This window comes from Bombus pyrosoma, linkage group LG3 (assembly GCF_014825855.1).
Source record: "Bombus pyrosoma isolate SC7728 linkage group LG3, ASM1482585v1, whole genome shotgun sequence".
Taxonomy (NCBI): Eukaryota; Metazoa; Arthropoda; class Insecta; order Hymenoptera; family Apidae; genus Bombus; species Bombus pyrosoma.
This window is the reverse complement of record NC_057772.1, coordinates 15,943,452-15,957,471: the sequence shown is the minus strand read 5'-3', so window position 1 is coordinate 15,957,471 and position 14,020 is coordinate 15,943,452. Positions and strand designations below refer to the sequence as shown.

At 35.7% G+C, this 14,020-nt stretch overlaps 2 protein-coding genes across 10 annotated transcripts in view; one reads left to right on the top strand and one right to left on the bottom strand.

The window, feature by feature from the left end:
* The window catches only part of LOC122565838, a 74,070-nt gene extending 64,331 nt beyond the window's left edge, over nt 1-9,739 (top strand). For 3 of the 7 annotated variants that reach the window (XM_043722245.1, XM_043722241.1, XM_043722244.1), the window contains exons 10-11: nt 1-255; nt 2,654-9,739. In XM_043722245.1, the coding sequence (XP_043578180.1) occupies nt 1-255; nt 2,654-3,858 (1,460 nt within the window). In that variant the 3' untranslated portion in view covers nt 3,859-9,739. Of the gene's footprint in view, nt 269-1,633; nt 1,817-2,653 lie in introns of those variants that run through there. The other 4 variants (XM_043722250.1, XM_043722248.1, XM_043722249.1 and 1 more) reach the window with 4 other exon arrangements.
* A 485-nt stretch (nt 9,740-10,224) lies between these two features.
* LOC122565839 (wiskott-Aldrich syndrome protein family member 3) overlaps nt 10,225-14,020 on the bottom strand; it is a 34,890-nt gene continuing 31,094 nt past the window's right edge. For all 3 annotated transcript variants that reach the window (XM_043722252.1, XM_043722251.1, XM_043722254.1), the window contains 2 exons: nt 13,570-13,998; nt 10,225-13,329 (listed from right to left, as the gene is read on the bottom strand). In XM_043722252.1, the coding sequence (XP_043578187.1) occupies nt 13,148-13,329; nt 13,570-13,998 (611 nt within the window). In that variant the 3' untranslated portion in view covers nt 10,225-13,147. The remainder of the gene's footprint in view (nt 13,330-13,569; nt 13,999-14,020) is intronic.

Genomic DNA, 14,020 nt, shown 5'->3' with positions numbered 1-14,020 from the left:
GATCGGGCCAGAGCGATACGGACGAGGCGATGGCGACGGCAGCTCTTCTGCGGAACAAACCGAGCCCGGGTTCCACGACCCTGGAGGACGTCCTTGACTCCCTCCTTGGCCTGCCATCCGCGTCGCGTACCCCGAGTCCTGGGCCAGGTCCCGTCGTAACCGGTACATCCGCCACCATGCGCCATCGAACTAACATCGGCCAGGCTAATGCAAAAGCCGGGAAGAGCTGCAGCGACCTACGCCAAGACCTCCAAGGTAGGAGGACTATGTAAGTTTTCGTTCTGAAGCGGTTCCTCTCGAGAGAGAGAGGACTTGAGAGAGGCTCAAAGAAATTTTAATCTACCATTTTCCCTTATGCGAATCTCTCTGTTATATGTATGTATACCTGTTGTATACGTGTTGTACAGGCACAGCGTGGTTCAAGAACAAACGTTAACATAGATGTTTGAAATAAATTAAGATCTCGATGTACTATTCTACGTACGATGAAAGATTCGGTGGAAAGTTAATTATACGTGAAACATCGTAGAGGAAATTAATAATTCGTCAAAAAAAAAACTAGAATCAATGTTTGCTTAATATTGCTCGCGTGACCTTTTCATAAATATTAAGCTCATAGGGTAGAATCTCACAATATCTCCGTTAAAATTTAGTATGGGATCTCATTTGAAAATATCGCGGAAATGTAGCAAGTGATTTTCGAAAACTGGAGAGAAAATTTAAAAGAAACATTTTCTTCGTTACTTTTGTTTTTGCCGTCTTAATCGTCTTAATTGAGAACCATGAAATTTATGTGTTAACAATTGAATCGTAAAACTACACTGTGCATAAATGTCGTCCTCAATTTATGCGCTCGGCTTGCGTTTCTCTTCGCCTCGTCACCATTCACCCCTCACACACACTACCTTTTATCTTGCTCTCTTTTCTGTACATATGTTTTTTCATGACCTTTCATTTTTTTCATAGAAGAAAAGTAGTATTTCATGCATATTTTTATCAAAGCGTGGAAAATTATTATCTTTATTCTACGATTTTGAAAAATCAACTTGCGTTTTTGTCAAATCTTTTGACTCAAAAGTGAACATGGAAATGTTTTACAATTAGCATAATTCAGCACGAAAGAATTGCGTAGTTTATATTTATATAGGTATAGCCTGTGTTTTGTAGTATATTTTTTATTGTTTCGAATCATTCAGAATTGTGACATCCAAAAGGTAGATTTAAGTCATATTTTGCTTAACTTGAATTTTCTTAATTTTCTACCTATCAATTTTTCAAGCATTTTCGAAGCACTCGATACGAAATTTCTAATCCTTTTATACGAGAGAAACATTTTAATTACCTGGAGCAGAAATGCTGTAAGACGCCGCTACAAGATACGATGCAGCAGCTAAACTTGCTGATCGAGATTGTCTTTGCGTTGCATTATTCTCTCGCTGTGTTTTCCTTTGCCTCGAGATCGCCAGTCTCCTTGTCAACCACTATCGATGACGAAGGGAGAAAAACGAAAAATGAAAACGGGCAGAAAGAGAAGCAAATCGTCGGGCAACGAGGAGAACGCGAAACGGAACATCAATCCCTTGTTTATTTTTTTCTTTTCTGTTATACTTACGTTGATTTTACACCTTTGCAGAGAAAAAACAGCGTCTAAAGTTCAGGGAGGCGGAATCGTAGGATCTCGCCTCCCCTGAATTCAGACGTCTCGATGCGAGGCTTATCGATCAGAGATGAATTTATCGGTGCTGAAACTAACCAATCTGGGACTCGGAGAGCTAATCGCATTTATGACGACAACCACCAAAAACGCAGAAGACGCGAATCTTTAAAATATATATGAAATTAGTAAGGCCTTTTTCAAGATTTTTGTCTTCGTTGACCTTTACTGACTAATTTTCTTTTCTTTTCTTTTTTTTTTTTTGGTTACTTTAAATTTGATTTCTATTCCTTTTAAAATTCTTTAATCTCGCGTTAACAGTTTTATTTTCGTTATTCGCACTACGGGAGCTTGTTTATTAAAGGCACTCGGGAGGATAAGCTTTTTTTTATAAACGACCACCGTATAATATTAATTATCTTGCAATCATGCAACTGACACAAACGCCTGATCAAACGGTTGATCTTTGACGTCTGTCGGGGATACAATCGATGCTAACACTCTGCGATCGCAAACATTATGGTAACGATATTCATTCATTCATTCATTTCATGTATACGTAACATGGCTTACATTATCACGTTCCATTCTGCTTCGAATACGTTCGATCATGCCGTTATCGTTTGTGGTTGAGAACATAAGGGGAACGATTCTTGCTATTACGATTGTGGGTAATTTATAGTTACAGAAAAGATTTTGAATGAAATATCGATTAAGCGAGCAAGGTATTCGTTGCAACGATATCCAAAACTAATCATTTGTAATGTCAGAGGGAAAATGCTGACTTTGTGGACCGGGTGTGGGTAAGATTAAATTTTAATAGAAAAATTTGTACGCGTAATTTAAAAGGGATTGGAATTCGTAACAAAATTGTATGTTTCAACGAAAGAAAGAAGAATGCCCAAACGATAAACCTAGCACGATTGTCGTAAATAAAAGTTCGAATGCTAGAATTTAGTCAAAGTTTTTGACAATCGAAACGATTGGCGAATGTCACAGAGTCCGCTAAGAGCGTGATGGACGTGCAGCTGCAAGGAGCCTCCGAGGAGCGTGCCTCGTATTACGTGGGTGAGCTCGTGCGACGAAAGAGCGAGGGTAGCGACACGATGCCCTCGAAAACGGCTGCGGCACAGTCGAGAGGCGTACCCTTGAGTCACCGAAGAGTTTCCTTTGACAACAATCAGGAGGCGAATGGCCTGGTGGCTGGCAACGTTGCGGAGAAAATCATTCGTTGCCGAAATAACAAGTGCAGTAACTCGGCCACCTTGGCCGAGGCGAGGAAGACCTACAAAAGCTGTCACAATTGTACCTGCCTGTATTGCTCGAGGGAGTGTAGAAGAGCGCACTGGCAGCGTCATCGGAGAACCTGCTTGCACTCCCGAGCCGGAAGCCTCTGCAAACAGGTGTTATCCTCCGCCAAGGAGGATCCTATCACGTTGAAACACATCTCGGCGTTGGCCAAGCGTGGCTACGCGTTCCACGGCCGTGGAGCCGTCAAGTGTTTCTTCTCGAGTCCAGAAGCGGCGGAGAAATTCATCACAAACGGTTTCGTCGACTTAGGTGAACCCACGTACGTGCGATGGTCGGATTTGCTGGCCAGAGAAATGGGAGCGGAACTGTACGCCGAGGTGATCAGACTCTGCAAGTCGTACAATCCGGATACGAGGCTGGTGTTGTATGTGGCCGTTTGCGTGGTCAGCGAGGTGCCAACCAGTGGAGCGGTAAAATGGGAACGACAGTTGGTGTCCAGATGCGCGAAAATCCACTTAGACTCGGCAAACAGGCATCACACATCTTCGTCGTCCGCCTCGCCGCAGGGTAGGCAACAGTCCACGTCTCCCTGCAACATCACCCGAGAGATGGAGTCCCCGGAGATGCTGGTGCTTACCTCGCTGCCAGGCAATAACGGCCAGAACACACCCAGGAAAATCCGGGAAATCAGTTTCACCAACATCCAGAGACAACTGAAACTGAGGGGCGTGTCACTCAGGAGGCACTTTCCGCAGGTTTACAGGAAGCTCCGTGCCTACGTGGATGGTACCGTGGATAAGTTCGCTCCGGTTACCATCTATCCGAGAGACCAGGCATCTGGTAAAAGTTTCATGTGCATCATCATGCTCGGTGTAGAACCTGAGCGCCTTCAGCTGCTTCCCACAGATTCCTCTAGGGTTAGAACCGTTGACATTAGCGTCGAGGAGGAATGAACGCCGAATAGAAGCTCTTAAGTACTCGCTTGTGCGATTTTTTTTTCTTTTTTTTTTACTAAATTAGTAGGAATAATCTTTTGCAGGCTACGATAGACGTGCGTGCAAGACGCGAGGAATATTTCGAGCTTCGTCTTCGAGTTTATATCCTTCGATAAAAGAGAAATACATGTAGCAGTCGCGAAACTGTGAGAGAAATAGCTGAAGGAAGCTCGTGGAATTCGATAGGAAATTGAATGAAAGTAAATCGTCTTTCGTGAAAAGATGCCGATTAGGATGGTCTTTCGGGAGAAGATGATTTACCAAATCGAGGACACGTCGAGGTGCTTGATGTTCCACGACATTTCGTGTGAAGCAACGAACAAAATATCGTAGAAAAAATTAGACTATACGTTGCCAAACACTCTCGCCTTGATTCAGTTTTTCAGATAGATCTAATTGTGTATTTATAGTTTCTGATTAAAGCACGTCGGGTACGCGTTACAATCGTTGGAGATGTTAGTTTACGCGTCATTTCGAAGATCAGGGACTATATATCGTAATTTCCATACGATGTCTGCTCGATTAATTATCGTAGATCGAGAAACATTCATTTCCGTGGACGCTTAACGTGCGTGTTGTAATCAACATGTATCAGTTTCATTCGCGAATCTTATTCGTGGATCTTACAGTACCTATCTCTGATTGCTTCGATATAAAACCGATATAAAACAAAAAATAAAAATCTCCTCGATTTGGTTGTTATTCTGTCAGATGTTTATTAGCAACTATATCGATTGTCGAACGAATCAACGAGCGATCTTGATAGAACAACGGTTCCTATCGATATTTCGATATCAAACTACAGTGGGATATACTGGAACGAACGTTATTGATTCCGAAGTTGCTTTCTTATAGTTTTTATTCGTTCTAGCATCTATGCATAATACATTGTTGAAATATGTACGTACACATATCTAGGAACAGTCCATTCCAAACTCACAGTCTCAAGCATAATTACCATTTAATACAACGATATAAACAGGAGAAATATAATACAAAAGCATTAAAGCGTAAAAATAGCATAAAATTAATTTATTCAACTTTTACGTACACTGTGCGTTTGAATTTGAAAGGGATTAACAACAATATCTACTTAGCTTAAGTTTAAGGTATGAAAAATCCTTAATAAAAGCACGCATTTCGTTGTGATATCGACGATTTTTAGTGACAAACACTCTTCGTTGTAGCATAACCCACTGTATTCTCCGGAAAACTTTAAATTTGTTTCTTTTTCCATCCAGGTTTCACGAAAAAATGTGAAATTAACGTAAAATTAACGTAAAATCTTGCTGCATTCTCGAAAAGAATTATTTTCTTAACGCATCGTTCGCATTATAATTAGAGAATTCTAATTATTCGTCTAATCTGTAAAAAAAGATGCTATTCAAACGCTCTACGTTCGACACGTCGTTTTCGAAAGTAATGACGAGAAGTATCTTGTTGTCCTTTCGTTCGATTTAATGTAGTTACAGTTGTATTTTTTGAATTTTATCATATATATTATATATAAAGATTAAATCTCTCTCCGCGGTGCAGTCTCAGACTGTCTCGATTATGATTCAAGAAGATGCTCTTCGAATTGATGGATCTCGAGTCAACCTGAGCGCATCGACGATATAAAAAAGGCAAATGTAGATTGTGAAAGAGATTTTCGCAGTTTAATAGCTCCTTGTGGAAAATCCTCTAAAAATCCCAAGTTTCAGAAGTCTGTAAAACCTAACTAGCGGCCGGTGTCCCTGAAAATAGAGAATTTCTACCGAGTAATCGTCTCGAGCTCAAATCCAATTACTATACCGTTTCCACAGACGCGATCTTTGTGCCAAAGCGTAGACCGTAATAAATTAATAATCTTTCGAATTAAGAAAGTAAGCTGCGCGGATCACGATGGCAACAGGAATGAACGTCTGCAGGAAAGAAACATTCTAAGAATCTTGATCTCATGGACTAACACTTCGTGGCATCGACGAACTCTCCGTTTAATAATAAACTCGCGTTTTTATCTTTTCAACGAGATAAGATCGGGATATCAGTTTTACTTTTACGAAATTTCCTACATATTTTCAACATTTCCACGTAACGTCAGTGAAATTCGTTTTGCGACAAATAAACTTAATAAAGCAGCAAAATGTCTGCCTGTCAAGGGAAACGATAATAGTGCCAACGTTAAAGTCACGAATACACAATGGTCGAATATATCTTGATTAGAGATGAAATTTTAATTTCATCGGTGAAATTATTAATTTACACGAAACCCTTGTAAATTACTCTGGTGATTAATTCCAACAGATATGCCAACGATAATAATTAGAGATGGCTGGATCAATGTTTGTTCTGCTGGTCATAATCTCAAATTAAAGGGATCTTAAACGTAATTTGTAGTGCCAGTGGTAGAATCTCTTGTAATATCATCGTGAGAGAAATTTCCAAATGCGCGTGATGAAACCTCGAAGATATTACACTTCTAGCTATACCGCATTTCAACAAAGATAAATTATAAAAATCATTTTTACAATTTGATGTAGTATCTATTACATTCGGAGAATATCATCATGAAATATCACATATTTTGCTTTGTTTTGGATTACGATTACCTATGTCAAGGACATAGGTAATTTTACTTTTCAGATATGCGTAATTAGCAAACGGAGTATGTTTTAAGAAACGTATTTCATTCAAGTTGCCACAAGATGATCAAACGAATATTAAGTACATGTCATTTGATTAGAAGTGAAATGTCTAATTATCTCTTTAATGAAATGATACTATTCTTGTAAGAAACTAAAGTTGAACTGTCTCGTATAACAATGTAAGTTTTTTCAAAGCTACTTTTCTCTTGAAACAATCGGTGAAATTAATATCTTTTCAAATTATATCCATTGATAACGTCATACATACGTATACGTATAAATATGTATATCCAATTCTTTATCTAGTTAGAATTTTTTACTTGCAAAATTTATTTATTATGTCTTGTAATAAGCAGATATCATTTAAATTGTATTGTTAGTGTTGCAAAATATGGTATGTAGCTGTATCATTTAACAATCAAATACATATGTAATGTACGATAATTACAAATTCTATTTTATAACGTTTGAACCTTATTGCTTGAAAAATTTCCTATTGAGAAAATCGTGATTTCACTTAAATAGATATTAGTAATTCCGATTGTATTGAAAATAAATAGTATTTGGAGAAAGTTATATTTGATATATGTATACTGTGAAATTATTGAACTCTTGCCTTATATATTTTCATGTATCCCTTATGGCAAAGGAGACAACTAGGTACTCTACTTTTGATAAATCGCTGCTAATATTTAGCACACGAGATATCTATCTGAAACTTACATTACTCTCATCGAAATAATGTAGATGCTACGTATTTATAATATAATATATCAGTTTATATATATATATATATATACACACATTCATTTTAATATTAATATAAATCATTAATCACATGACACGTTAATTAAATCAAAAGACACACCTCAATAGTAATAATAATAATAATTGCAAATAAAAATCTTCTTTAACAAAGATATAAAGAGTCAACTATTCACACTTTTATAAGATATAATGCTTTCTCGGGTACTTGTATAAAGTATAATATAGTAACTACATATTGTGCAATAACAAATAACAGCTACTCATAGAGATATATGCTCACCGTGTACATGTAATAAATTCAATATATATTTATGAAATTACTAAATATACATACATATATATTTATATATCTAACTAACAGCAACATTTGAAAAATAGCAATAAAAGGAACGAGTAATGTTTTTTAAGAATCAGGTTTAGAAGAAAGATATTGATAGGTAGAGAAAGATTTATTCACATATTGTACGCTGTATAAAATGTTTTTTTATGAGATAAATAGGAACTAGAATTAATAACTTCCCTCGGAGAGTGACTGAAAGTATTGTACTTTCTGATTTATTGTTTATAGTATAACCTTATGACCTTAATGTTGACTGATGAGTGTCAATTTTTACTCTATATTTCGATACAAAAAAAAAGTTCAATTTGAATAATTTTCACAGACCAATATTTCGTTTAAATAGCAGCAACTTGTATGACGTAAATTTCTTAAAGTGATATTTCATAATAACAGATGGGGAGAATTGTTAAAGTGCTTAGATCGAAGAAAGGTATAAACAGGGAGGAATGCTGCCCTGAATACCTAAGTATCTATGTACTTGGTATTCCCTTAATTGTGCTAAATTGTTCGAAAATAAAAGTTCACTGATGGTAACTAAATGAAACTGTGACAGTGAGCAATCTCCTATCTGAGAACTGCCTCGGCGAACAACAAATCTAGCCATTTCGATTCGAATTAAAATGCCAAAAAATTTCGTCTTAACTAATAAGTCGACTAAATTATTCATATAGAATAGATTATTTAAAACAGATCGTTCTAATTATCATTTATAGCTTAATTTGTTTGAACTCTATAAGTTTCACAACATAAATAGATATTCTTGCAATAATTAATGAACTTTTAATTTAGTCCTAATTTTAGTTATAAAACAAAATTGGATGTGATTATTATTTTCTCATATTAGACAAGCCGTATTTATCGTACATGTTTTTAACGCATACGGTAGCGCTTTGCATGTACAGTAAAACATTTAAATTATGAAAAGAAAATTGATGATGGAAGTTGTCATAATCTCTGAACAGACTGAATACTGTTAGCATAGATGACAAAAATGAAGTAGTACAAAATTCAATCAAACGTAAAATAATAATTTGATAATCGATAGTTTGTACTATCTATATTATAGTATTTACTTTATTTACATAAACAACTATATGAATTATGAGACTTATTTGCTATTTTACGATACTTCGATCATTCAGTGAAACTATTTTAGCTAGCACCGAGAGTGCAGAAAAGAGTTTCAAAGAATCGATAAATTGATCGATTTGTAGTATAATTAATAAAAAATGAAGATAGTGTATTAATGCCACGAAAGTTAGTCCGCTGAGTTTTCGATAGTTCCTTTTACCTGTCTGTATTACGACATGCCACGAATGCGATTATTTCGATCGTACATTTAGTATATTTCTAAACTTATTGTTTATCACTTATCGTAGAAGACGCACATTTGTCTTACTCATCGCGTTCTGTGCGCAACGATCTTCTGATATTATGTAACAAAGGGATGATCTAATTTATACGACAAGAGAGAAAGAAGAGAGGGACGGTGATCGCATCTGTACGATCGATAATTTTATGAAAAATCTTTAGAGGTTTTGAATCGCTGATCGATATCCATATTTATATGTAACCCTACCGATTTATATATATTGTCGTAATGATTGACAGGGGCAAGGAAGCGCTCTTGTTCATTCAATTCCTTGCCTTTTATAACAAAAGAAAGAAAAGAAAAAAAAAGAAAATGTAACGAGTGTGACAAAAAGTGCTTCAAACTATATTTATCGAAAAGCTGGTGCGGTCAAGTATGTAATAACGTGAAAGAAATTGGAGAAATTTCTTTTTATCTGAATCGATGATACGTTCTTCTTGTCGTTGGCAACTGACTGCTCAATGATTGAACGAGCAATTACGTATGTAGCTCGGGTGTAGTCACTCTAAACGTATCGTTATCGTTTCAACATCTATTTATCGGTGCTACCAATGCCTACCACTGTTTTCGCATCTGTGTATGTCTCAATTTTCCAAATAAAATGTTAATTTTATTATACCTGCCTGTCACTTCATATTTTACGAGATTTTGTGATAATGACTGTTACATTTATATAACTGATAAAAGCAAATACTTTAAAACATAGAGGATCAATAAAATTACATATTCTTACGATAGTAACTTTTGAATATACCCAAATAACAATTCAAGTTTTTTTAATAATTGTTTATAGATACGAAATTTTTATTATATTCGTCTATTCGTATGATTTCACTTATCGATAAAGCGTCGTAAGATCTAATTGGTTGCAAATATGTACATGTTTTCAGATGTATCTTTTATGTCATAATTTTAAGCAATAAGTTCGTCTTTTAACAATGTTGTTTTTGGCGTTGTAAAAATAAAGATTTAATTTATAAACAAAGCCATATTTCTCCTTCTCTTTCTCTTTCCCCCTCTCTTATTAGTTAAGAAAAATAAATTTTCATTTTTTGATAAATAATAAAATCGACGTGAAATGCAGTTCTTCGAATCCAACGACAAGCGGGGAACAAAAGTAACAGTTATTTTCAAAGTTTATATAAGAAAGATCATTGTTAAAAAGCTAACTACTGTTTAATTGTGAATAACGAGCAGCAGAATAAACGATTCTCCGATGATTTATCAAAGTTTTTGATTTATTTGGCTCTGTACAGATTTGCTACAAATTTATTATTATTAATAATACCATCGTACAATTTTAATCGTCATAAAGTTACTGTGGTTGAGTTTCTGTTTCACATACTGTTCATCATACGCGATGAATGAAATCACTCTTATTGCAATGGATTTGGAATACGCAAAACTAACGTTTCTATTTATCGTTACTGGAAATTTGTTATTTATTATTTCATCGATAGCCAAGAAGGGAAGATAAAGAGCTTAACATTTTACTTTGCGTCTTTAAAAATATTTTAAAGAGTGATGAGCGATTACGAGATTTGTAAGTAGAAACAACAGAAAAGAGGTACAAAGAGTACGATTTCAATGTCTCCTTTCATCGTCTAGTAAAGACAAAGATAATTCTCTTAATTAAGCTTTGGAATAACCATCTTATTTAGGTACAACAGCTTCGCAATAGTGTAGTACGCGACATCATCGCGGAAAGCACGATCGACGACATAATAATATACATTCATACAAAGTTGCACGATATTTAAGCTTACGACTGAAACGCTTTCTCATCGTTTCGTCGTGTCACAAAACAATTCTCCATAAATACTGTGTCGTAGTTGGCGAAGTAGCTAAAAGTATATACCTACGGCTAATAGTCTTACGCTTAATAAATTTATATTGTGAATTATATTATCTTTGTGTATGTGTGTGTGTGTGTGTGTGTGTGTGTGTGTGCGCGCGTGCGTGCGTGTGTGGGTGTGGGAGATGTATGAACATAGTACAGACTGATCAACTGTTCATTACATTATTAATACTATTATTATTATTATTATTATTATTATTATTATTATTATTATTATTATTATCATTTTTATTATTATTATTATTATTTCTATCATATAATGGCGTTTTGACTATATTTTAAAATCATTTGAATGTACACGTATCGTTGCCGGTGAATTGTATGCTACATTATTGTGGAGCCATCCAACTTTAGCTCTTAAACCTCGCACACTTTATACAAGATAAAACGCTGCTCCTTTTAAAGCTAGCGAAAATTATTAGTAAATATAAATTACTTTTCACGCGGTTCGAGTCAATCGAACATCTTTCGTACATAATAAAAGGAGAAAGTGCTAATTCAATCCACTAACCAACTAACGAGAGGCATCTCCTGACTTCAGTCTTTCTTAGACAACGAAGACTTCCTCTTATCTGTTTAAACATTTAGGTAACGTTCGGAAACTAGAGGGATAAAAACAAATTTCCTGAACACTTCTTATCGTTCGAGCGTATAAGATTATACAATAATCTTAACGATCACTGTGTGTGTGTGTGTGTGTGTGTGTGTGTGTGTGTGCGCGCGCGCGCGCGCGCGTGTGTGTGTGTGTGTGTGTAATGTTTATGTATACATATATATCATATCTTACCAATAGTCATCATATTTCGCCAACATCGATGCAAAATAAATCACAATAATTTTTTTCCCTTTTACGCTTAAAATTGGCAACTGTAATCCTCATTGCAACATTAGTATATTATATTCTTCCGCTAAATGCTAAAAAATATGAATCCTCTCACTCATTCGGTAATTACATTGTCCTTACATATTACAAGTAAATAGAGTATTTTGGTTTTCGACACCTCGCTGATAAAAAGGACATTTTATACCTCGCGATATCGCTTTTATTGTGGTCGCGACATGGAAGATCATTTGAAAACGTAGAAAAAATTGGGAAACTTTTGTTTATTACTCTCGTTGTGATAGAGCACGCATACATATACCTATCTAGTAGACAAGCATACAAAAACATTTAAGATACAGGTATTATACAGGCTTAAACACGAAAAGGAGAACAAAAGTATTAGCTTTGAATTTGGTTTAGTTTACGTACAATACACATCTTCAGGAGCAATGCGTTATAACACATATAGAACAGTTGCTTGTCTTAGGTAAGGACTTACACATATCGTCATAGCAACATGGACGATCGGCTCTCTAAAATGAAAACTCAAATTTATTCCGTTATATGGTATTGATATTATCATGGAATGTGTCCGAAAGAAATTATTTCCTCTATGATCGACATCGAGCAATGATAGGAAATCGTTTCATGTGCGTATCTTCTTCCTATTCACTGTCCTTTATACTACTCGAAGATAATCTGCTGTACGTTCGTTGAATTCTGCTTAAAAATCGGAGAATCGAAAAAAACATGCATTTATATATATTTCGTAAACTTTCATACTTTTATTTATAACAGTAAAACAAAGTGGAAGCGTCTGTAGGTAAAGGAAAAGTGTATTTTATATAGCTCCTCAAAAATAGTCTAAATTTACACGAACTCTTAAACTCTTGTTACATGCACTTTGTAGACTCTCCTTCAATAAATAAAAGATCTCTGGCTGACGATTCCTAGAATCGTCTGAGAAAAACTAAATGTTTCTTTCTACCATAGCCTTCAAATAGATACATGCTATAAATTGAGCTCGTAATTAACGTGAAAACAAATTTCTTTTTATTTAGTTTATAGAAAAAAAAATTATTAAATATTTGTTCGTGACAAAAAAGAAAATATTTTTGTTAAAGGTGATAAGATGATGTATAATAAAAATAACCACTGTTATAATACTACACAGTTATACTTTTAATGATATTACTTATAATAATTCGCGTTTGTATGCTCTCTTGAACAACGAAATTCGCTGATTTTGTTTCTACTTTCAAATTCAGTGCCTCTTCGTTATACACCAATTACATCAATCATCGGATCATGTTATTTCTATTCGACATCTATGCGCAAACAAAGCGTGTTGCTTGTGCGACGAGCAACAGAATTGGAGCTTTCGTTGAAAACGAACGAAACGAAAGAATCGTCAGCCATTTTTCTAGGAGGCAGTTGCGGTAGATGGAAGTGAGCTGGGTCACGCGAGATTCGTTTCCTGTTCGCCCCATCCCTCGCTATCGCATTCGCTCTCCGATGCTGAGTCACTGTCGCTGAACTCAACAGCAACGCGTCGTGCCAATATGGATGCGACATCGTTCAATGCGTTCACGCGTTCCACTTCCTTCTGTTCAATCTTCTCTACTTTACGTAATTTTATTCCTGGAAAAATGAATAGATTTTCAATCGTGGTATGTTTAGAGAAACTGTATTAACTTTAATCCTTCTAAATTCAAAGTGTAACGTTATATCGTAAAAGTTTTACTGAAAGATTGTAAGTAAACTAAAATAAAGTTAAATAAATTTATCATTTAGAGCAAATTATATCTATTACAAATCTATCATATAAAACAAATAATAATGAGTTAATATTGATTATCCGAACGATGATAAGGTAATTACCATCTCTAATTGCTTTAAGTAGATCATTCCGCGGATCGACAAGGGGGATGTTCGGATTAACAGGCTTCCTCAATTGTCCATCCACGATGTTCTTCAAAGGTTTCAGGGGTTTCAACTTGGGTGGGTTAGTTGCTATCATTTTAGCAATATCGCCATTGGTCAATGGCACAGGGGGCGATGGTCCGTTAACAACAGGCGGTGGCGGAGGTGGTGGAGGTGGAGGTGGAATATTACACGGTGGAGAAATAGGTCTAGGTGGTGTGGGATCAGGAGTCGGAGGTGGAGGTGGCAAGTCTTGCGGAGCAGGGTCGGTCTCATCTGTTCCTATTTGTGTCGAATGATTTGGAGGAGTAGGCGTAGAGTGATGACTGGGTAGCGGACTATTCGAACGACTTCCGTTCCTGTTCAGTAGATGTGACGGTATTGAACCTGAAATAAATAATTAATAAAA